The 26,149-nt window shown below is 30.7% G+C and overlaps 2 protein-coding genes across 2 annotated transcripts; both read left to right on the top strand.

The window, feature by feature from the left end:
* The first annotated feature begins 3,343 nt into the window (after positions 1 to 3,343).
* On the top strand, positions 3,344 to 25,749 carry LOC139527690 (vacuolar protein sorting-associated protein 33A-like). The gene is made up of 16 exons (XM_071323292.1): positions 3,344 to 3,473; positions 5,449 to 5,514; positions 6,408 to 6,535; positions 7,422 to 7,506; positions 9,414 to 9,518; positions 10,160 to 10,276; positions 10,817 to 10,991; positions 12,669 to 12,859; positions 13,328 to 13,418; positions 13,951 to 14,025; positions 14,564 to 14,643; positions 15,204 to 15,290; positions 15,899 to 16,030; positions 16,701 to 16,869; positions 17,426 to 17,548; positions 23,682 to 25,749. The coding sequence occupies exons 1-16, from the start codon at positions 3,360 to 3,362 to the stop codon at positions 23,783 to 23,785; spliced, it is 1,842 nt and encodes a 613-aa protein (XP_071179393.1). The 5' UTR covers positions 3,344 to 3,359; the 3' UTR covers positions 23,786 to 25,749.
* LOC139528955 (zinc finger protein 862-like) lies at positions 20,130 to 22,561 on the top strand. The gene is made up of 4 exons (XM_071325201.1): positions 20,130 to 21,416; positions 21,479 to 21,717; positions 21,847 to 21,974; positions 22,126 to 22,561. Exons 1-4 carry the CDS (start codon positions 20,130 to 20,132, stop codon positions 22,557 to 22,559), a joined length of 2,088 nt encoding a protein of 695 aa, XP_071181302.1. The 3' UTR covers positions 22,560 to 22,561.
* Positions 25,750 to 26,149: the final 400 nt, after the last annotated feature.

The raw sequence follows: 26,149 nt of genomic DNA, 5'->3' as shown, positions 1-26,149 counted from the left end.
CACTGACTAGAATAGTAGAATAATAACAGGGATGGGGAATAAAAATTACAGAGCTATATTGTTTTTTGCTCAATATCAATAGAATAGGATAAAAAAAAAACATCTCACCCAGCTTGTCTTCAAGCTTTAAAAGCTAGTGCAAACTTTATTTGATTTGATATGGTTTATAAAATCATACATTTTTTTTTTATTATCAACCCTTAACGTTACAAGACAGAAATAGGAACCATAACAACATAGTCGACTCAATTTTATCTGCGTCTTCTTTCAAATTTCAATATCAGACCATGATATCAATTTTGAACGTTTATAATTATCATCATTCATAATATCTATATACTAAAAGAAACGTTTATTTAAGACCTTTTAAACCATATCCAACTGAGGAGTGTGTAAGATATGGTCATTATTCATAAATGGAGTTGCCAATCACTTGTATCATATTATCTAACATAGCTTTTGATGGAAAAGACCAGAAAATCCTGCTTTACAATAAAGAAGAATGTAGAAATTAAAGCCTGACTATCCTTGTATTCGGATCTAAATAATATCGCCATTAAATCTTATACCCTTTAGGCTGTAGGTAAAAGCTTTTGAAATAGCCAACATAACTTGTAATAATTGACATTGTAATATTTCATAAACAGTCTGTATCACATAAAAGATTATTGTTGTTAGTAGAAATTATATATTATTTTTATCCTCTTGTAAAATACCTGTATTTTTTCTCATAGTTTTGAAATGAATTGATCAATGTTTTCTAGATAAGAATTCGATAAAAGCTTTCGTATTTGAAATAAAATAAGAAAATAAAAACATGGGGTCACCGTACTGGAAAAGGCATATGCTTAAAAAAAAAAGGCATAATGATAAAATAAGGACAATGACTTTTATAGGACTTGATTAAAAAAATCCGACCATGTTAAATTGTGTGTCCTCTTTTTTTATCTACATTTTTCTGTTTATGTATTAAAATTTTCAAGATGGCAAAAACGCACAAAAGTGAAAATTGTCTTTGAATATAGCAATAACTCCTCTTAGGAGTTGACTAACGATTTTATCTATCTGACTTATTTCTATATCTATAAGATAAAAGACATACATTACATTTGCCCCTTATGCTTTATTTCAAGCCATGTTGGTCATGTTGGTTGGCCAGGGAAAATCATCCCAGGAAGCACCCAAACTGCTGTAAATTAGACAAGGAAGATAAGATTAATTTCTTTCTAGACTGTCCAGCTCTATATAAGTAAAGACAATAAGCCTTTCGAGAGCTGAAAATATCATACAATAAATATAATTGGACCATAGACTTGGAATGTACAGCTTGTTATCAACTGTTCACCGGCAACAACTGTGTAATATTCCAGAAGAAGGACATTATCAAAATCCGTAATCTTTCCGCAAGTGTATGTTACAAATTTCATACTCCCTGATTCAGACTTTTAAAAGCTAGGACTCGAATATAGCATACAAGGAGATAATCTATAAATTGACATTATATATAAAGTGGCTACTGAACAGTTATATATTTTTGAATAAGTATATCCCTTTTTATGTGGTTCATAAGTACTTATCGTTCCTCCTTTTTATATAGATAAGACCGTTGGGTTTCCTGCTTGAATTGCTTTACACTAGTGATATTGAGGTTTTCTTATAGCTTGCTGTTTGGTGTGAGCCAAGGCTCCGTGTTGAAGGCCGTACTTTGAACTATTACTGTGTAATTTTACACATTGTGAGTTGAATAAAAGGTTGTCTCCGTGCATTGTCACTCACACCACATGATCAGGACTCTTATTTCTATAGACAGGACATTCTTCACGCTTTACGTATATACTGTAAGTGTATAACATGATAAAAAAAAAAGGCAAAAGTAGTATACTGGTGTTCAAAAGTCATATATCGATTGAGAAAAAACAAATCCGGAATACAAACCAAAACTGAGGGAAACACATCAACTAGAGAAAAACAAAGGACACTGAAGTGCAAAAAAGAAAGCACAAAAAAGCCAAACTATTTGATAACAACTGCCATATTCCTGATTTGGTACAGGACATTTTCAGAAAAATGGTGGGTTGAACCTGGTTAAATGGCTAGCCAAACCCCCTGCTTTATGACAATGTTTAAAAAAAAATATCGCGAAAATGACAACACTGCATGGCTTTATTGGGTAACAGAAATACAGCACAAACTGGTAAACGCAAGAACATTTTATTTTGAATTTTAAGTTTATTCCCGCTGAACTTTTATTGTAAAAAAGTCTCCTCATAGACTCTAACTTTATACATATAATCAGAGACTGCCTTGTATAATTATATATAATCTGTATTGCTAAATTACACCCATAAGGGTCAGGCAATACAATCAAACAATTATATACAATACGCTTGCAATACAATGTAATACAATAATTTTAATAGTTCAATTATAAATTTATGTAAAAAAACGTAAACCATCATAAGCTTGTTTGACATGGGTCTGACCCCCTCAGTTCTAAAGACTGCTTAATGAAGACTCCAATATGACAAACAAGTTCAGGGATGTGGTTTAGAATGTGTTTTAGTTTATTAAATGCATCAAGACTTTGAAATAATGGTACATACTCTTTTAGATTTGCAACAGATTAGAACGAAATGATATGTTAGTAGTGTCACATTACAAAAAGAAACGGAATTCGTCATCTAGGACTCCACACTTTTACATAATCTTTGTGTTCTTGGAATGTTCCGTATACCTTCTCAATTCAATATCTAGGGAATCATCACTAAGTCTAAATTTTGAGAGTAACTGCCTATGACAAAATTATTTAGTTGAATTTAAATCATACCTCAGACTCAAAATTATTTTTTAATTTCTCTTATAGACAAAGTTTAGATGAGGAATCCATTTTTGAAAGTTTATTTAAAGTATTTTTTCATATTCATCTGAACTGAAACTACTATATCACACTTTTTGATATTACATTTTAAATCGTTTTTAGATTGTTTAAAAGGTACATTAATATTAGAGTAATTATCTTCAAATGAGTACCAAGAATAAATTCTTGCAGAATGTAAATTTATGTTTGTTTTTAGAGATTCTTTTACCAGGGAATTAACATTATATTTAACAAAAAATACCCCCCCCCCCCCCCCCCCAACCCCAACCCCTAATTTGTACTGTTTAAAAGAGTCCTTTTAGATTTATGACTAAAATAGAATTGTGTGATGCGTTTCAATAGACACACACAGCTGTATTTTATGTTCCATGATTGTGAAAGGACATCCATGCAATAGAAGAAGATAGCAACATTAGCAAATTGGGACGTTGCGTTCTTACATTAAAACTTTTCTGTTTGTGGTAATCACATTTATTCCATCATGGCTTCGACTGGAGGTTCTCACCTGTCAAGTGGGAAAATAAACCTGAGTTTATTGAGAGATTTTTACAGACGTGAGCTTTTAGAAGCTCTTGACAAATGTCTTGGCTCTAAGGCAAGCAGACTCATAATCAATATATGTGTGGTTTATTCTAGTTACCCCAATGGACATAAGAGTAAGCTAAGGGGGCGGAAACCAAATAATATATTTACAGATCAGCACCAGATAAGGCTATATACTACCATCCAAATAAGTCAATCTATAGTGGTGTTAATGGTTTAGGAAACCTATTTCTTAAGTTGAAGGTCTTAGTTTTGGGCGACCCCTAAAAAAACTTCTTTTTCAATTCATGTTTTCACATTTTTCCTTATGTCAGATTAAAATCTCTAGGCACTGGCTACGGTTACATGGAAATGTAACAATAATAAAAGTATTATTGTTACATTGGAGACTAATTGCCGGAATGCAAAGTTGGGTGTGGAACCGATTAATTACGAATGTAACAATAATTACTGAGGCTACGGTTACATTACGTTATTGTTACATGAAAAACAGCAATGTACGCTAGATTTATTAAACTTAAATCTTCTATAGTTGTTTTGCTTAATTCTTTCATATGTACTAAACAATACTTGTAATACTGATAAATTTAATATTATAAATCAACATTCAAATGGTGTTTAACTTGAATAGTTTTACGTATTAATGGTTTTGATGTTCTTAAAGATAATACTCAAGATTAGGAGTGTCAAAGGCGAAACATATAGTTCAATGGTTTCTCTTTTTTAAAGTATTTAACTGCACACCTACTCTTATTACTGTCATTATACTTTGAACCAATTTTGTTTAGGGTGAAAAACTTAAAAAATTGGGATGCGTTTTAAACCGTCAAACTTAAACAAAATCAAGACATAAATTTCATACACTACAGCTATGCAACTTGACCCAAATTGATACATCAAAAGCAAAGTTTGCTAACTGTAACTTAAATACTAAGAACTTCTGTATGTACACGTAACCGTGGCGGACGCAATTTCGTTCATCAAAAATGTGTCGGACTTTAAAAACCACTTACTTCATGTACTTGATTTGTAGAAATTGTCATTGTAAATAAAAAAAATTACAGTAAATAAATTGTATGTATAAATAAATGTATGTATTGCAAATATAAAATAAATGTCTTCATTTTTTATTAGTTAGTACATATTACTAGTCCAATTGTTTGTTTCAGGCCAGTTTTTAACTTTAGAACTTTTTAGGGGTTTCAAAATAAAATTTCTTCAATGTACTCATATCATTGTATATATACAGGTACACTTTTGGAGAAGGGGAGATTATTCAAATCTTGAAAAAAAATATAAATTTTACAGATTTACTTTATAACACAAGTATATATCAAATAATGGCATACATCTGACATCTACAAGTGAATATAAATTACTTGTATAAGTATAACCCTTCACTGATTTCTCACATGTATTTGTTTCATTATGGTATTGATATTTTCAAACTTAGATTGTTTTTAAAACAGATCTGAAACTGATAAAGGCCAAGAATAGAATACATATTGTCTGTTTCCCCAAAACCAATCTCTACCTTTTTTAGAGATTGCTATGGAGGCCAAAAAGAATAGAAATAACATGGTAGATCATCTTCACATGTTTAGGTCAGAAAATCATTATGTTTTTTTCCAAATAACTTTAATGAAATTGAGAATGGAAATTGGGAATGTGCCAAAGAGACAACAACCCCACCATAGAGCAGCTGACAACTGATATTTTGACACAACAACATTTGACTTCTTAAAGTTCTTGTAATTCGATCATAAAAATTTTGAGCACAATTATTGTATTCAGACAATAAAGATACTGGGTTAGTGTTTCAAAAACAAATGTTTTTACAGTGAGTACTTGAAATGTTGAATATGAATTAAAACTAATGTTCCTTTAATTTGTAGACTCTAAACATGTACATTTATGACTTCAATGGAAGTGTAGCAGGTATTCAATTTAAATTTACTCTTCTTTGGTACAAGAATAGGAAGTTATATTGTCTAGGATTTATTTAATAACAGTGATTAATTTTTCAGGCATTAGTATGGGATAATGATTTGACTGGACCTTTTGGTTTAATAGCAGAATACTCTTTACTGAAGGTAAATTTAGTAATACAATGAATTTTGGTTCAGAAAATAACTTTTTTTATTTCCTTTGATTTCTTGATATTTCTATATATGTATTTTGGCTTTTAAAACCATCCACCTCATTTACAGTAAACAAATGACATAGAAGTTAGTAACTACAAGCCAACCTACTAGCAAGAAATAAAAGGCTTTGAAATGATAAATGAAAAACAATTCAAATGAGAAAACCAACAGCCAGATCATGTTTATGTACAAAACAATAAATGGAAATCAAAATTATTATCAGCAACAAATGACAAAGAAAGATTGTTGTCACAAGTCATTCATAATCACCCTGTTTCACATTTTCAATTATTACCAAAATACATACAGATATGAAAACATTCAATGTTCCATATTTCAATGACATTTTATATCTAAAATAATGTTGGTGATTAAAGATTTAAAGATTTATGCATGGAAAAAAATACACAGGAACAATATGCATATTTTGCTTTTATTGCATCATATTGGTAATAAATAATAAGATAAAAGCTTTATTTAGAGTCTGAAAAGTATGCAAACTAAAACATTGATCATAAGCTCTGATGAGCTTTTAACCGACATTGATTATTAGTTTCTGTGCCTCACACAAAAATTGTGCAAGTGGAATGAAATGCTATTTTGCTGTTGTTTAATTGAATTCTTTCTAATTGATATCTAACAAATTTAAACCAAGAAGTTTAGATTTTGCATGACATCTTTACATATGTTGCTATAAGTGATAGTGTATTAAGAGTTTAGCATAAAGGGAAGCAAAAACTTTATGGTTCTGCAAAATATCTACCATTATACAATTTTTAAGAGAACGGTTTTACTTTTTTTGTTAACAATTTCGATATATATTTTTATGTTTCTATTAATAGGAACATGAAGTTGAGAAGATGTTTCCACTGCAGACTTCTGGTCTACCACCAAGTAATGTACAGAATATTATATTTATAGCCAGACCAAGATTGAAACTCATGGATCTCATAGCACAGAATTTATTACAGTCAGTATAGAAATAAGAAAATGGGGTATGATTTCCAATGAGACAACTATCCACCAGAGTTCAAATGACACAGATAAAAGCAATTATTGGCCACTGTACGGCTTCCATCAATGAACAAAACTTTAGTGCATTGTAAGCTGTAAAAGGCCTAAAAATGACAAATATAAAACTATGCAAACTAGAAAACTAAAGGCTGTATTTGTTTATAAAACAACAATTGAAAAACAAATATGATATATAGCAACAAACTACAAACACTGAGTAGTTTGTCTTTCAATGTTTTATAAGTAAGGCCAAAAACTGTATGATTTGGAACAGAGTAATTTGTATGCAAAGCTAGTGTTACTATTTCAATCTGGAACTTATCAATTTTATTCTTTTTTATCTTCGGAATGCTAAAACAATAACAAGAACAATTTTATTTGCGTTACTGTGTTGATATAACGAAATCAGCGAATGAGCGGTATCACCGGCCGCGCGTACACCGGGGACTCCACTGTATATGTTTTCCTGTTGATTCTTTGCATGTGTTCTAACATGTTAAAAATCCTCTTAACATGTTGCTCTGGTACACAGTCTATCTTCTTGTTTTTATACTACAATTTGTACTTGAAGATGTATGATATTTCGTTTAAAAAGGATATACAACATGTTGCACATTCAAGCTACATTTTAATAATGCCTAATCCAGATTTTAAGCTCCATTTTGAGCTTGATTTAAGCTTTAGAATGTGTAGGAAATAATTTTTAAAAAAATGTTTACGTGTGCTTGTACATGTAGTTCAGGATAAACATGACAAAATAAACTACATTTTGATAGTTGAAAACTTTTGCAGTGTTAATTAAATGAATGGAATTTGTATGTATTTTATACATGTATTTACAGGGAAGAACAAAAAGGAGGATTTAGGAAAGAATATCACATCATATTTGTCCCAAGAAAAAGCCTTCTTTGTGAGAAAAGATTAAAGGTATGAATGATTTAGCTCAGCTAGACCAATTGACTAACAAAAGTTTTTCCAAGACTCTCAGCATCTGTTTTTGAAGATTATGCAATTATTAAGATGGATATTGTAGGGTAGGCAGGGACTTCTTAAATACCACCTACAACCAACATCCCAAGTAATATTGCCTAAATCAAATACACACACAACTATTTATGACCCATAGTTAGTGTACAAATTTGTAAAGTGCTATTACAAACAATTACTGTTTTCAAATTGAAGAAAAGGAGAGAAAAACAAAACAAAAAGACAATCAAATGTACCCAAAGAACAACTGTGCATGAATCCTATTAAAACAGGGAGACTTTCTGACCAGTGATATAAGGGGAATAAGTAGTTATTTCACATGTGTTTTTTCTCACTTTTTTTTTATGATTAGATAAAGTTATGAAAATATTCCTGTGACCAACTTTGAAATTTACAAAGAATAAATATCTGGGATAACAAAGTGCAAAAAAAAAAACCTGCAGGCTAGGTTTAGCCCAAGAAATTTCGTGAAAACCACTGAAAGATACTGTAAATGGTTTAACAGTACTGATGTTAAATATATACTTGATGATTAGTCACAGAAATGAGGAAAGAATGTAAAGGACAATGAAATATTTAGATTTGACTGAGGTTTTTTATATCACTTTGTTTGTATTTTTCATCCAACTGAACTCAGAATGGGATTCTAGTTTTGAATTCACAAGCCAAATTTAAACAAATGTTTTTTTTGTGAATTTTTTGTGTGGAAAACAATTTTATTTGAGTTTTATATTGCTTTATATATGGCCAACTAAAATTAATTAGTAGATTTTCATCCAAATTTTTGAAAAAAACGGGGCGGGTGGGAGGATTTTATTTTTTAAATTTTATTTCATATGAAACCCTCGTCACGAGTTCTTCATATCCCGGGGTATATGCAAGTGGAAAGCAAGCTTGTATAATGTATATACATGCTGTATAAGGAATTCTACACTATCTTTTAAACTCTTAAATAAAAATCCCTGATTGGCAACCACTGTTATACATGTAATTGTCGCTTTAGAAACCTATGTATAGTATATACATCAAAAAGAAGAGAAATGCTCTCTTCAGTTGGGTTATACCTACACCAAATTTATTTTGCTTTCTAAGCAATGGTTTGTAGTCCCCATAAAATCAATAAAATGTATTGGTATAATTGTATGCAACACAAGTATTATGAGTACAGAATAAAATGTAAACTCAGTGTTGAAAGTAATTATGATGTAAAACATGAATTTAACCAAAAAGTAATTGTTGTTTAATGACTAAATTGAGGGTATTGGGACAGTTACAGAGGGTGTTTGCTGTTTTCTCTCAATATACGGTCATAAATCAAACAAGTTCGTGCTTGTGTCAATTTGTTTAATCAATTCATGTTTTTTTAACCAATTTGTTCTACGATTCACAGTCCAAATTTCCTAACACAAAGTCATTGTATAAATAAAAAAAGCAACACGGTTTTCGATTCACTTTATGTGACTACCGCAATTTGCGTTCAAGGACAAGGCGTTTTACTTGTATATTAAATATTTCATGCCCTTCTCGTTATCAAGCTCTATTCTCGATAGACGATGTTGTCATCATAGAGCAGCAGCATGTGTCGACTTAATCATTTTCGTTAGATTACTCGAAGAAACATGAAACACAAAAACGAAATTTGAAACTGGAAGTTTTGAATGAAACGAAATTATCGATGGTTCCCGGTAACGGACATGAACAAAATCCGGAAATCGTATTTTTATTAAATAAAAAAAATCGGGGCGGGACGATTTCAGAGGGGCGGGCGGGGATGAAAATCTAGCAATTAATTTTGATTGGCCTATACAGTACTGCTTTTATTTTTTTTTTTTTTTTTTTTTTTTTAGGATTTAGGTGTATACGGTACCCTGGCAAATATTGAAGAATTTAGTCTGAGTTTAATTCCTTTTGATTATGACCTGATGTCAATGGAAATGGATAATTCTTTTAAGGTAACTAATTTTGAAGTATCAATGTTATACATTTGTGTAAAGAAATATCAGAAAAGTTGTTTATTAAACAATATTAAAGAAGGAGAGATGGTATTTGGCTGCCAATGAGATAACTATCAAACAGAGTTCAGATGACCAGAAAGTATGCAATTATAGGTCACCACACTGCTTTAACAAAGAGAAAAAAACATGCTATTTTTGTAGTTTGTATTTCAATATTTTGTATTGTTTTCCAAGATATAAGTTAATTGGTTGATTTACAATACATTACTTTATAAATGGTCCATTTCTTCATATTTGATCTCATTTTACACATACTAGTAACATTATAAGGTAAAAATATAGTATGTTGAAGTTCATGTAAATTGATTGGTTACTCTTGTTATTAAAACATAAACAGATTGAAGTAAGTTCAGAAATTTTTGCTTGTTTTTGTTATTGTGAAAATTTAAATGAGATGAGTTTTTGTAAAAATAAAAACATACATTTTAAGTTATGATAGCACTACTTGCATACCAAATTTCCTGAAATCACAATAAAGGATTTTACATTTTTGTCCATGTTCAACAATCACAGTATATAAATATAATGCACTCACATTTCTGCAACTACAGACTAAATTGACTTCTTTTGATTCACAGGAATGTTACCTTGAGAATGATTTTACCAGCATGCATTATGCTGCTCAGTCCCTGATGACACTACAGACGCTTTATGGTGTTATACCTAATATTTGTGGGAAAGGAGACTGTGCTAAGGTATTTTGAGTAGATATATAATTTTTGTGAAGTGTTGAATTTCTCCCTTTTCATGCTATATAAAGAAGGGTGAAAAGTTTGATATCCTGCACAAATTTCAAATCATCCCTTTTAACTACAGTGGAATGTTTTTTTACTTAGCAAGGGGGGATAACTGTTCATGTGCCAAGTAATGTCTGATAATGTTTTTGTAGTTATTTCTTCAACACTGTAATTCAAAAAGATTATCAAAATGTGTATACCCCCAGGCCCCCCACAACAAAATGTTGAGGACATATTACTTTATCTTTGTCTGTCCATCCAATTGCAAATGTTTTTGTTTCCACACTCTTGCTTAAGTATGTTGTGTCCAAATTTTAAAAAACTCATATACAATGCTAAAACTACAACTTGAAAACAGGATTTTGAAATAGGGTTGTGAATCATTTACTGTATAAAGTTATGCCCCTTTTTAACTTGAAAAATTGGTATACATGTTCCCTGACACATTCTTTTTTATTGATAGAATTCTCACTTATCTCATCAATTTATTAATTACAGCAAGTAGTGGACATGATGTTGAGAATGAGACGAGAACTTTGTGGGCAGGAACCCAACATAACACCACAGATAGATCATCTATTGATTCTGGATCGTAATGTTGACCTTCTGACCCCATTGTTGTCACAGCTAACATATGAGGGATTAATAGATGAAATATTTGATATTAATAATAGTAAGTACAGTAGATTCCGGTTATTTGCATAGCCTATTTGTCAGACAAAATTATGCAATAAAGCGGAGTATGCTTATATCCGAAATGCCAAATGACAGAGTCAAATAACATCGATAGAACAGATCAGTAAAAGAAATCCCTGAAGAAAGATGAACATCTGTAATCCACATACAATATACTGAATGTTGATTTATTCTAATAAATTTTTTATGTCTACTATAGTGTCATATGTGTTATTTTATTTTGTTTCTTTAAATAAAGATTATAAACACATTTAGTTTTAGTTTATTTGCATTCAGACTTTCCTTTACCTGGGATACGAAAATAACCTGTTCTAAAAATAGATTTGTTTCTATGACCCATATGTACAATGTACATTGTTAGGCTTTGATTAAAATAAACTTTTAAACAATACTTCACAGTTTATAATTATTTTAACAATAGATGTGTAATGAATTGATGTTGATATGCAGTTGGGCACTGAAGTAACAACTTGTTAGTTTCGTATATGGAAAGCAGTAATGGTGGGGCCCTGTACGGGTTAATTGCTGGACAGAAGTGTTGAAAGTGAGAAAATATAATAATTAAAAGTAAATGCTCTTTTCATAAAATATTAAAAACAAATGATTGATGTATAAAATTCTTTAACCATATGTAAATGCCCTATAATATTAACATTAATACAGATCACCCCAAGCCCAATAGAGTTCACATGATCGATAATTAGCAGGAGTTTTTGTTTTTGTTTTAAAAATTAACCCCAAATGTAATCTATGGACAATTGTTTAAATCCAATCAATTATTAACACCCTTTGAAGTAGAATGGTCAGTGTTTTTACAACAATTATCTGTTTGGCATTTTTATGACCTCGAGGCTTAAAATAGAACATGGGAAACTTTACTTTATTTTTAAATCAAATTCCGTAGTATAAACACGATCAAACACGAAAGAAACTGTTTTAAAACTTTATTTTAATAACACAAAAGTAAATATGAAATAATAACGAAAATAAGGATGCATTCAAGAAAAATATACTTACCAAATGACCGTTTCCGGTCAAAAATCTCGTCAGTTTTAACTAAGCATATCTAGACGGCAATAATTTTCTATGCAATAAACCGAAAGGCCACTTGTAGAGCTATGCATATAACCGGACAATTTAACATTAGATGAATGGGAAATGGTTTTGTGCAGGAGAAAACTATGCAATTAACCGAATTATGCTATTAAGCGGTATGCAATTAAGTGGAATCGACTGTATTATATTTACAGCCTGTTCCTTTTCCACCAGATAATTTTTTGGGGTCATTTTCTGTGTATCATAAACTTTTCCACATATTTAAAATGTTTAATTTACATTTTACTAGTATTGAATTATATTGGGAATACCAGTAATGTGTTTGGACATTGCCAACGTCAATTTCAGAATTTGACCGCTTCAAATATCCATTTTACTGGCTGTACTCCATATTAGCAGTAAAAAGTCATTTGCAACTGTCAATTACTAACTGACCGTGGAAACTCTTCAACCAAAGATAACAGACCTTTTTTGAATTATCTTCTTGTTTAAGAAAACTCGTCTGAATTATTTTAGGTTATTAATAGATTTTCGGTAAAAATGTATTATATTTGTTGTAAACTTTGAAGGATCTGTCTCAATTTTTTTTTAATTGTAGCAAGTGTTAAACTACCTCCTGAAAAATTTCAGTCAGGACAAGGAGAAGAAACCAAAGGTGTTCCAACTGAACCAAAGAAAGTTATTCTAAACTCTTCTGATGTATTATATGCTGACTTAAGAGATAAGAACTTTAATGCAGTTGGTAGTATTGTCAGCAAGAAAGCTAAAACAATAACAGCTGAATTTGATGTAAGTTTAAAGAATAATTTTATGAAATATCAATTAAAACCTTACTTCACCTAGATCTAGTAAGAGTAACAGTCTATAGAAAGTACTATAATACACCTTGCCCCTTTAATCTGACTTCTAACTCCTTCTTGCTTTGCAGAGAAGCAGAAAACACTGAAACGTCTTTAATTTTACCAAGTAAGGAATTAAACTTATGACCTCAATTTTTTCAGTTAACTATATGCTATCGTTACCATGAAACTAGTCACCTGGTTTTATTGTTAAAATTATAGGAATTGTTAAAAGTGGTGTTTAAATTCTATCAACCAATTGCCTAGGCAATAATTAGCATACTTTATACTTATAGTTGTACTCAATAATTTGATTGTAAACTTGTTATTTATTATGTATATGTGAGAGACAAACAATTAAAACCATTTACAGCCTATATTAAGTTTAATATACAAGTTTGTCTGTTTTTTTAAACAGGAAAGACATTCTGCCAAGACAGTAAGCGATATGAAACAGTTTGTGTCTAAACTTCCACATCTACAGCAAGTCAGAGCGTCATTATCAATACGTAAGTGTAATCGCCTTGCTTCATCCATAAAACAAAAGAATTTTCTGTCTACAAGTCAGAAGCAACTTTATTCAAGTCAAAGATGAGAAATCTATTATCTGTTGAAAACAACACAACTCATAGACAACACTGAAACACATGTAGCTTTTTAGGTTAAATTTACTGAGTTTCATTAGAAATATTGAATATTGATGAGTATCTGTTTCCTGGATTTATCTGACCAGCTTTAAAGTAATAATGACTAAGAATGGAGCATTTCATTGTACAATGTATTAAGGTATAAAGCAAGGCAGACTTATTTGAAGTGAGAGTTGTGGGTTGCTGCAGAATAGCATACAAAATTCTGTTTTCATTACACATTTTCTGGGTGTGTAAATATTAGACATACACAAAAGAATAAAGCTTAAAAAGACTAATAGACCAACTAAAACCATATCTTGTCTACTTTGTAATATTTGTAAGTAAAAAGAAAATGGCAGAAAACAGATCACTGTGACCAACACTAATTAAATTCTTATATTGTTTCAAATAGATACATCAATAGCAGAATTAGTAAAAGAATATACAGATACAGATGAATTTATAGATTGTTTGCGATGTCAACAAGGTATATAGCAAATAAGTAGTAAGAAAAAAGACGTTTATCCAGTTTTGCAAATAAAAATAAATACCAAATTTTAGATAGGTGTCCTTCATTCTTGGAATTTGCATATCTATTGCACATCAACTTCTTAGTTAACCAAATACTCTTACATATATTTGCAATTTATGAAATTTATGTGGCATTTTCTCAAGAAGAATAAATTGGAGTTTCCTGAAATTTTGAAACATGCTACAAGTTATCATACTGTGGAATGGGTTTTCTCATCCATCATTCATCAACTTCCTGCTTTTGGAATAATGATAGCAAGGTTATCAATATTAAGCAACAGCTCATGGTAAAGCTTGTTTGTCTAAACTAAAAACACCAAGAGATATATTGATTAGAAAAGAAACTTAGGATAGTATGAATTGCAATTCAAACAATTTTAAAAGCAGCAAAATATATGAAACATGAACGATGAAACCAGACGAGAATTATTTAATTTTAAAGATTTTGTCAATTATGTCTTTGTGATTTTTTTTTAATATGAATATGTTTACAGAATTCATAAATAGTATAGAGACAGATAAAGTTCACACATACATAGAAGATTGTATGGGAAAACAGGAACCAATTAATAAGGTGAGGAGAATGCTTTCCATGTATCAGTTTTAAAATTGAGTACCAATTGGGAAGATAGCAACAATATAAATGCAAATGGCATAGGACATTTTGTATAACGCATGCACAGTTTTTGATAAAAATGTGGTAGATCTCTTGCTTTCTTATTGATCACATAAAACTTTTACAATAAAAAAGAGTGAAAAGAACATATTTAAAATGACTTTGAAAAAAAAAATACCAATAGTATTGTTAATGGTTTATTATGTGTGGATGATTCCATTTGCCTAAAATGATTATTGGTTTTCAAATGAAAGTATAATTTTTATATTTGATATAAAAAATATGGAAATTGCAGCATGTATGATTGATATTGTATGCAAAAAAGCAAGGTTTTTTTTCTGTTTCCATTTGTTTTGACTTTAAAAAAAAGTAAGATACATGTATATATATAAAAAAGAAGCTGTGGTATGATTGCCAATGAGACAACTCTCCACAAGAGACCAAATGACACAGAAATTAACAACTATAGGTCACAGTAAGTGTATTTTTCTGTATGTTCATATCTTATTTGTTTTCAGGTTTTAAGATTAATATGTATCCAGTCTTATTGTAACAATGGATTAAAACCAAAAGTATTAGATTATTATAAAAGAGAAGTTTTACAGGTATTTACTATAGATTGATAAAAAAAATGGATATACTTTGAGGAGACAGCAATCCAATAACAAGCATAAGACAAAACAAAAACACTTCTTGATGTTAACACACAGTCTTCAATAATAAATATCCCAAAGACTTGACAACTTTTGAAATTATAATTTTTGTTGTTGTTTATATTGACATAATGAGGGTTGTTACTTTTGTAGCATTTGTGCATTCTGGTATTTTTTTCTTTTCAAATGTTATATCTGTTTGCTTACTGTGAACTGATGATAAAAATTATAATCCTTTCTTCTTTTATTTGGTGATAAGTGAACTGTTTTAAATTGTGCATGAAAAAAAGAGAAACACTAGCAAGATTTTGTCTTGTATAAGAAAATAAACCCCTAGCTGTAGAAATAAAGAGATGTGGTATTATTGCAAGTCAGACAATATCCATCATGAAAACTTAGAAGTGGAAAACATTTGAGACCTTTACATGACTTAACAATTCATGAAAAAATCCAAGTATTTTGAAAAAAACGAAAAACAGAAAACAAATATTATTACAGTTAATCAGAATGTATGATCTTGTGTCTGATCTTCTCTCACATAACTCATGTTTTGGTTTTAGACATATGGCTTTGAACATATAATAACAATAATGAACCTAGAGAGAGCAGGATTTATTCGTCTTTTTGGTAACAGAACATATCCTACCATTAAAAAGTCACTCCGATTAATCATGGAAGATGTTAATGAAATGGTTAGTATAAAAACATTGCAATTTTAGTAAATGAGTTAATCTAAGTCATGTTTTAAAATCTGTGCATGATAGATAGCTATATATAGGTTGTTTGGGTATAGTTAGAAGTTGTCAATATTTTCTGTGTTTGCATGTAGAGTTTTTTATCACTGAAATTCAATTGATGATTAGTTTTTCATAAATGGATATTTTTTTAATGATGATTCTGTTATTGCTCTTTGTACAACAAGTTTTCCATATTATTCCATGATATCAAAATTATAGTTGTTCCCTTTTTCTTGTTCATGAATGCGCTGCTGGTATAGAAAATTTGTATAGGTTTAATGACGTCTTGCTTTTAGCACCAACATCGAATATTGTCAACCAACTCATTTTAAATTTGCACAACTTTGATAAGAAGGAAACACCACAAAAAGAAAATGGTCTTAACGTTTGCTGGAAGAGACTTGGTTAATTAAATATCCAAAAAATTTAAATGGTTTGCTGTATCTCTTCCTGCCGCTTGTCAAAATATAGGCTTACCTTTGATTTGAATAAAAGATGAGAAATATTAGTCATTTAGACAATAACATGGTTTTCTGGAAGATACAGAAAGTAATGAAAAAAAGACAATGGGATAAAAACTTTTTGTTAAAGTCCAAGTAATAAATTTTGTAAATTTTTGTTTCAGGTTCCCAATGATATTTCCTATGTATACAGTGGCTATGCTCCATTAAGTATAAGATTAGCCCAGTATTATGCCCGCCCTGGCTGGCGTAGTATAACAGAAGTTCTTAACCTATTACCTGGGCCGACAGTGGAAGAAATCCAACAAATACCTGTAGCTCTCAGGAAGAGAAGTAAGAGTATTTTAATGAGTTTTGAATAAATTGATTTTTACATGTCTTATTTTTTTATTTTTTTTTCTAGTTTGTTTAATAAAAACATGTGTGAAAAAAGGAATTTAAACTAGTAAATACATGTTGAAATAAGGGTATTTCATGTGCTCTTGGCAAAGCTGTTTAATTTATATGAAGCTTAAAGGTCAATAGTTTTAAATAGAACATTTCACCTATTTTGTGGGAACTGTTTAGAGTAACCTGCCTTGTATATGTAGTGTGTCTCAGACTTTTTATTGGAAAGAAAGAAAAAAATGATTTTAAGACATATGATAGCCTTTATATAAAAAAGAAGGTGTAGTATGATTTCCAAATGAGACAACTCTCCACAATAGACCAAATGACACAGAAATTAACAGCTATAGGTCACTGTATGGTCATCAACAATGAGCAACACCCATATCGCAGTCAGCTATAAAAGACATACATACAGAATGCAGAGGGGTTAAACATGTCAAACTATATATATATTTATGCCAATTTCAAATATGAGTATCTCTTTAAATTCTATTTTCAGGAAGTTCAATAGGATCAATAAATTCTACAGCAGCAGAACAAAAGATAACATTGGTGTTTTTCCTTGGAGGTGTGACATACGCTGAGATTGCTGCTCTCAGGTTTCTTGCTCAACAGGATGATGGTGAGATATTTAATAATTTCCATGTGTATTGTTTTCTCAGTTTTCTGCATGTATATATTGTTCTTGTTTTATTTTATAATTTAGTTAGTATTAAATGTGTTTTTTTGTATACCTTATTAACATTTATCATGTTTATGCTACTGTGGATTCATTTATTTTTCGTGGGTATCAATTTTCTTGGATTGCTGAAAACTTGCATATTCGTGGATATTTGATTTCGTAGTTTTGCCAATCTCTGTATACAAAGCCTATTGAGAATATGTTATTCGTTGACCATTTGAATTTGTAGTTCACCTGTACCTACGAAACCCACGAAATTGGTATCCAACAAATAATAATGAATCCACGGTATTCTAACTCATTTTGAAGCAATATAAGACTAAATGCATGAAATTGTAATGCATGTTTTATATAGGTGTCCATTTATCACTTTTAAAACAACTTATGATATGTACCAGTAGATTAGCACATTAAAGTAATCATAAACATATAAAGATTGTAATGCATTGTATTCTATATATGTATTTTTAGAGTACAAAGTGTCAATCAAATATGAGGATTTTCATTTATTTTGTTGGTACCAAAGTTTGTGAATTCAGGAAAAATCGAGTTTTTTGAATATTTGATTTTTTTAAGGTTTTTCCAAAGATTGCACATTTACCATTAGAAAATTATACCCCATTGGGCATTTAAATTTGTGAAAAATGTAATAAAATATGTCTATGTTAAGCACCATTCTGATGTTAGGTACTGCTATTGCTAATTCAAAATTATAGATAAATGAACATATAAGCAAAAATTACAATCACCTATAGTTGTTATTTTCTGTGTTATTTGGTCTCTTATGGAGATATGTCTATTTAGCTGTCATACTAAATCTTATGTTTATATTTTATCCACTCAAGCAAGAAATTGTGTTGTAATATAATATTATAAATGCATGTTAATTTGTTATGGTTTCTTTTAGGTGGTACAGATTATATCATAGCCTCTACTAAAATTCTCAACTGTAATACTCTAATGGACTTTGTTGTTGAACATACTAAACCTGCTCGGTTGTTTTCATCTTAATCAAATGTAAAATGTTTTAATTTTTCACTCCATCACTTATATCCTTCATTCTCAATACCAACCTTGAACAATCTCTCATTTGCAAGGCATCACATGTTCATCACTTATATCCTTCCTTCTCAATACCAACATTGAACAATCACCTCACTACAGCATCACTTTTACATCACTGATATCCCTCCTACTCAATATGGTCCTTGAACAATCATCCCACAGCATGGCATTGTTTGTACATTTTCATCCTTTGTTGCACTGGGATTGGATTAAACATTATCTGGAGGGAAATTATTTTTATTTTCTTTATATTCATATATATCTATAATACATAAGACTGTTGACTAGCTAGTAGTTAATGATTTTCTGATTACTTGTTATTATCAGATTATTACATGGCATTTTTCATATTGCATGTATCAGCCCTCGGTCAATATCAGCCCTAGAGCCGCATGGCTCAAGGGCTGATATTGACCGAGGGCTGATAATACATGGGATATGAAAAATGACATGTTATGATCTTTTTATCATATGCTTTAACAATGGAGAAAAATCACAGATTCATATATTGATCCTTTTACGTGGTTCCCAAATAGAAGTTCAAAGAGTGAAAAGTTCACGGACCCCAAATTAAGTACATTCGATATGAAATCTTTCTATCATATGCCTCAACAGAGAAGAAAAACATTTTAATATGGACGAAACGACAAAAAAATAATTAAAAAATATACATAATGAACACTGTTTGGAAAAGTCAATTTTTTTTCAAAGTTACTCTCTAAATTATGTTTGAAACTTTTAAAAAATGCATTTTTTTAATAATTTGATTGGTTTTTTTTTGGTTTTTTTTTATTATTTATTTTACAAAATATACTTTCAGGTATCTAAATAATTGTTTTGTTCACTACTTTTGTAATGCTTTTCAGTGAAAACATAGCATTGAATTTTCTGGAATTTGCGGAGTATCACCGGAATGCAATGCAATAATGTTACGGAAAGGCATGTGATAACAATCGAAGCATGTGATAAACTTTTTGTATCAGCCCGCTAAGCACCAATATGAAAAATATGGAGTTTACGTTAATTTAATGTTATTATCATACAGTAAAAATCATATGTTATTTAGTCTAAGTATATGATAATACCCAATATCTCTAGTAGTATTTTATATGCTAGTCAGTATCACACACATACATGTCAACTCACATGATATTCGCGTGTAATACACGCTTTTTCAACGGTTTACACGCGAAGATTTTGTCACATGGCGTGTACACGCTTTTTTCCACTTTACACGCCATTACACGCTTTTTCGTTGTTTTGATTTTTTGGTCATTAGTGATATCGCTGTTCTCGGGTTTTTTCACAGTCGGAAGATAAAATCCGAAAATTTCGAATTAGATTTTGTTTATATTTTTATGCCAATATGGACGACAAAATAAGCCCTACAGGTAAGTTAGTGAGTAGTTTTTAAGGTTTTGTGACTTTCTTTTTATTTCAAATTCACTTTGGGGAAATGTCCAGCAGAAAGAGGTCTCTTTCTGGTCCCGTACCATCGTCCAAGGAACCGATTGCTAAGAGAAAACGATACTTCTGTACTTATCAAAAATGTTGGGAGTCCGAGTTCAAATGGGTAAAGGAAAGCGATCGAGGGCCGAATAATGCGTTGTGCACTTTATGTAATTCCCATATTTACATTGGATCATCTGCAAAAAGTGACCTAATCCGACATTCAAAAACTGCTGCACACTTGAAAGTTGTATCATGTCAAAATCAGTCCAAGTCGATTTCTTCCTTCCTGCCAGGTTCTAAAAACCCTTTGAATGAGAAAATCACCAAGGCTGAGACACTTTTTGCATACTTTGTTGCCGAACACAATCTTCCATTTGCAATTGCAGATCACTTCACAAAACTTTGTAAGATAATGTTTACAGACAGTGAAATTGCCAAAGGTTTTTCATGTGGAAGAACAAAGACTACACAAATTGTAAAGAGGGCGGTCAACCCAAGTCTTTTGAATAGCGTTGTTCAAAAATGTAGGTCACAGCCCTTCACTATTATGTGTGACGAAAGTACAGATTATGGTCAGGACAAATGCATGGTAATATTAGTAAGATTATTTGATAATGAATTACACATGCCTCTAACTAGATTCTTGGACATGCCTATTGTCAATATTGGAACTGCTGTGAACCTGTTTCATGCTATGGACCAGACACTCACAAAACATGAAATTCCGTGGTCTAATGTCTTTGGTTTCATGTCAGACAATTGTAGTGTTATGAAAGGCAAACACAACTCTGTAATATCACGTATTAGAGAAAGACAGCCACTAGTAATGGACATGGGCTGTATTTGTCACCTAGCAAATTTGTGTGTAGGGGCAGCTGTGAAGCTGATTCCACTGTCTGTTGAGGACTTGATCTTTGATATATATTGCCATTTTAATCAAAGTTCTAAAAGAAAGGAAGAGTATAAGGTATTTCTAGAATTCCTGGACATAGATCCATTAAAGATTATCAAACATGTGAGTACACGCTGGCTGTCTCTTAAGAAATGTGTAGACCGAACTCTACACCACTGGCCAGCACTATTATCTTACTTCAAAAGTCACAAGGACGTTGAAAAGGAAGGCCGAATTAAAAGAGTTGCAAAACTGCTGGACACCCCTGAAATGAAAATGTATTTTCTTTTTTTGAATGATGTAATGGAACCAATGAATGACTTCAATACAGCATTTCAGGTAACAAAAAAAATTCTGGACACTTGTAATAGCAATTATGTCAATTCTGTATATCAACTAGCAATTATGTAATTTCTGTCAGCTTTGTGATATATTTATTAATGTATCTATATTTATTTCAGGCTGATGCATCAAAGATTGGACTACTGCATGATCAAGTCAAAAGGTTACTGAGAATCTTTTTGAAAAGATTTGTAAAGACATCAGTCATTGTTACTCATACAGATGTTACACAAGTTCCATATGATGTTAATGACCATTTCCTTCCTGATGATAAACTTGTTGTGGGACTGCCATGCAGAAGTTACATTGCCGACCACCAAGATGAAATTGGTGTTGAAATAGAAAAGAAATTGTATAGGTTGGTATTATTTCTTGTTGTCAGTTGTTGTTGAGGTTGGCAATACTTGTACTGTATAAAGGTATATTAAAATATGTCATATGTAAAGTGTCCATGATCAATAACACAAACTTATCTTTATATTTTCAGAACAGCCAGAAACTTTTATATAAAGATAGTATCCAAGATGGTTGATAAGTTTCCCTTCTCAGACACCACTTTGCAGGACATTGCTTTTATAAACCCTAGGATGAAAACCAAGATAGAATCTGACTCTGGTGAGTTTTTCTGTAAATTATTAACAAAGAATTATACATCTTAAACATTATCTATCATTTGCAATCTAAACTACATGTGTGAGAGGACAACTAGCTATTTGATAGAGTATTCAATGGTATTTAAATTTTATTTTTTTTCTTTCTTTTTCAGTTACAAAGCTAGCTACCAGGTTTCCACAGGCCATAGGGTGTGAAAATACATCAGAACTTCTAGACCAGTTTACAGAGTACCAGCTGTTATCTCCTGATGATCTTCCCACCTTTGACCAGGACATATCATCATTCTGGGGAGAAATGGCAGAAGTTGAGGACATCTTCAATGATAAAAAACGTTTTGACAAACTCTCAAAGCTTGCTAAAGCATTTTTAGTTTTACCAAATAGTAATGCTGATTGTGAAAGAGCCTTTTCCATCATAAAAAAGATATACACAGAATTTAGATCTGAGCTGAACAATGATACATTATGTGCACTTTTGTCATGCAAATTTAATCAAACTGGCAGTTGCTATGAGTATCAGCCTAGTTGTGATGTGCTGAAAGCAGCAAAACAGGCCACCATTGAATATAATAAAAGTTTACAGTAGAATGTTTTGTTTTTTACATTAAAAAAATTGTATTAAAGATATTAGATATTAGATATAATAGATAAAAGAAGGTGTGGTATGAGTGCCAATGAGACCACTCTCCATCCAAGTCACAATTTCTTCATTTTAACTAGTCCGCATCGACGTCACGCGTTTTCACACGCTTTTTGACATGTCATGTCATGTCATGACATGATTTTCCATTGTCAGAGGTTGACATGTATGATCACACATGATCTTGCAAAATCTGTTTTATTGAAAGAATAAGAAATTATACATTTTTGAAGATATATTGGATTTTTTCTTAGAATTTATGTTTTAGAAAGCAATTAAAGGAGTTTTGAACAATTTAGGATATGAATATAAGAGAGATGTTATAGCAATATATAAGTATTTAACAATTGTACAGAACCTTAATTAAAAAAGCAAATAAAATCAGACAGTTAAAGTTAATAAATGCATCTTGGAAAGTCTGTTGCATCCTATGATGATCAAAAAGACCAATTTTTGTACTGACAATCATGTAATGGTAATTTTTACTGACAATCATGTAATGGTAATTTGTACTGACAACCATGTAATGGTAATTTGTACTGACAATCATGTAATGGTAATTTGTGTTTAGACAAATATAACAGCAACAGTCATGACAGTCAACAGATCAATATCCCATCTTCAACAAATACAGAAACAATGTGTATAGATAATTAATAAAATCCATGTTACCAATGTTTAGCAGATTTGTAATATAAATAAGGTGATTGAGTTTAAAAACATTTATAAAGGTAGTGGAGGTCAGAAACAATTAAATTATTATAAACTTCCACTTTGGAAAAAGGTGTATACTGTTTTACTCCTATCTGTCTTTCATTATGTTTCTGTTTTTTTCCATGAAATCTCCTTCACAACTTTACATCAGAGATTCATGAAATTTTATCAAGTTTCATGTGAACATGCTTAACAGTGTAAAAATCTAAGAACTCAGATATTTATATGCTCTGTTTTCTATCATATGTTTTTGGCAATCTGTTTTATTTTAATGTATTATATGTATACATATTATTATTGTCTAACACTTCACTACAATATAACTGATTTTAATTTAGATTTTTATGTTTTTAGGTGGTACAGACTATGTGATAGCAACAACATCTATTTTATCTGGTGAAACTTTATTGAATCAAGTATCAGTACCTTTGGAACCAGCTAAACTTAATCCATTCTGATTCAAGGTTTATTGACCTCAGCCTACAGTCTTGGTGAATATTTCACTTTTTTGGAGATACAGACTTAATAATAGCTACTACATCTGTTTTATCTTGTGGAGCTGTATCAGGATGTTTAAAACCAGTTAAATTTAGTCCAGTCTGATATATGATGTTAACTTATTGATCTCCTGAACTTCAAATTGATTTTCATATAAATATGTTGTTTTGTTTAAACATATTTACACTTGTATGAAAAGTTGTCAGCCATACTAAAAATCACATCTATTCCCATAGAATATTGCCATACAATTTAAAAAAATTGATGTTATAATTAAAACTTTATTTGACCTCACAGGGTTATTTGGAGATAGGTCTAGGGTAATTCGAAGACAAAATTCAGCTAAATACCCAAAGTTAAGATATGTCCATAGGATGTAGATGTGTAAGGACATCCTCTTCTTATGTATACATTACAGTATAAATAAAAATTCTAACGTCTTGCTAGAAGAAATGTAAATTCTGATTTATATATACTAATTAAAGTTCAGTATAAATCATTATTCCAATGACTTGGATGTTAAGATTTGTACTAGGGGGATCCTGGATTGTATATAAAATCTATGAATACTTTTACAATACATTATAACAATATTTCGTATAAAGTAAACTTACAGTTAAAACTTGTCAGAATTTCAAATTGTAACTTTATGTTAAAGTTTTTAAAATATTAGTCATTATAGTGCTTGTTTTATTTTTGACAATGTATCATGAATAAATGACCTAAAAATAGACAAGGTCAAGGATATGTCATTTAAAAATGTCAATTCCCATATTATAGTTGCAAAAATAGTATGACTGAGCAAATGCTTTATAGTTTGAGGAGTAAACTGTAATTGTGATGTGTTTATATTCATACAAGGGTGTTAATCATAGAAAGGAGTCAAATGCAATCACTAGACCAAAACAAAACTTCAGTGTTAAGAAGATTGTCATAATAGAAAAACAAAGGATATGGGGTATCCATCCAAGAAACAATATCAGTACATGCACAACAAAAAACGCAAAAAAAGCAAAGGAACATGCTGATTTACGTACACTCTGATGAACTTTCTCTGGACACAGTCCCTAAGACCCCTAATGGCTTTTGGTTATTTAACATATCCAGGAAAACAAGTATAGGGATGCCCCACTCGCACTATCATTTTCTATGTTCAGTGGAACGTGAAATTTGGGTCAAAACTCTAATTTGGCATTCAAATTATCATATCATAGAGAACATGTGTACTGTGTTTCAAGTGGATTAGACTTCAACTTCATCAAAAACTACCTTGACCAAAAACTTTAACCTGAAGCGGGACAGACGAACGAACTCATGGATGGACGAATGAATGGACGCACAGTCTGTAAAACATAATACCCCTAGGGGGCATAAAAAACCGGAATCGTTTTTGATGATTAACAGTTGGTTTCTGTCTACAGCTGAGCAGGAAAAAACAATTTAAACAATTTATTGTTCATTTTGTAAACTATAGTCAAAAATTGTTTGCTCAACAAAATGCCATAAACAAAATATGACAATGTTTAATCATAAATAAACCATTTTAAAAAAGTTTCAAGAAAGTTATTGTATTTTACCAGATTTTGTTTGTAGTAAAGTATTGATAGTCATTCTTGTTTGGTCTCTGGTGGATAACTGTCACATATCCATATTAATATATATTTAAATCATTGTACAAGTTATTACTGTAAAAAAAGATGTTTAACACATATAACGTGTCATACTATTCATGAATTAGTAAAGGTTTATAACAAATGTAAAAAAACAGATTTATATTGGGATCTTTATAACTTATGAACTAATTTTGTATGTGTGTGTTTGCATTTGAATATTTGTGTGAATGTTTGCATCTGTTATTGATGTTAATTTGTTATTATTTTATATGTTATTATGAGGTGCAATAAAATTAATATGAAAACAAGAATGTGTCCAAAGTACACGGATGCCCCACTCGCACTATTATTTTACATGTTCAATGGACCGTGAAATTAGGTAAAAAATCTAATTTGGCATTAAATTAGAAAGATCACACCATAGGGAACATGTGTACTAAGTTTCAAGTTGATTGGACTTCAACTTCATCAAAAACTACCTTGACCAAAAACTTTAACCTGAAACTCACTTTAATTTTCTATGTTCAGTGGACCGTGAAATTGGGGTCAAAAATTTAACTTGGCTGTAAAATTAGAAAGATCATATCATAAGGAACATTTGTACTAAGTTTCAAGTTGATTGGACTTCATCTTCATCAAAAACTACCTTGACCAAAAACTTTAACCTGAAACTCACACTTTCATTTTCTATGTTCAGTGGACCGTGAAATT

This window comes from Mytilus edulis, chromosome 6 (genome assembly GCF_963676685.1).
Source record: "Mytilus edulis chromosome 6, xbMytEdul2.2, whole genome shotgun sequence".
Classification (NCBI taxonomy): Eukaryota; Metazoa; Mollusca; class Bivalvia; order Mytilida; family Mytilidae; genus Mytilus; species Mytilus edulis.
The sequence above is the reverse complement of the archived record's forward strand: the minus strand, read 5'-3'. Positions and strand labels throughout refer to the sequence as shown.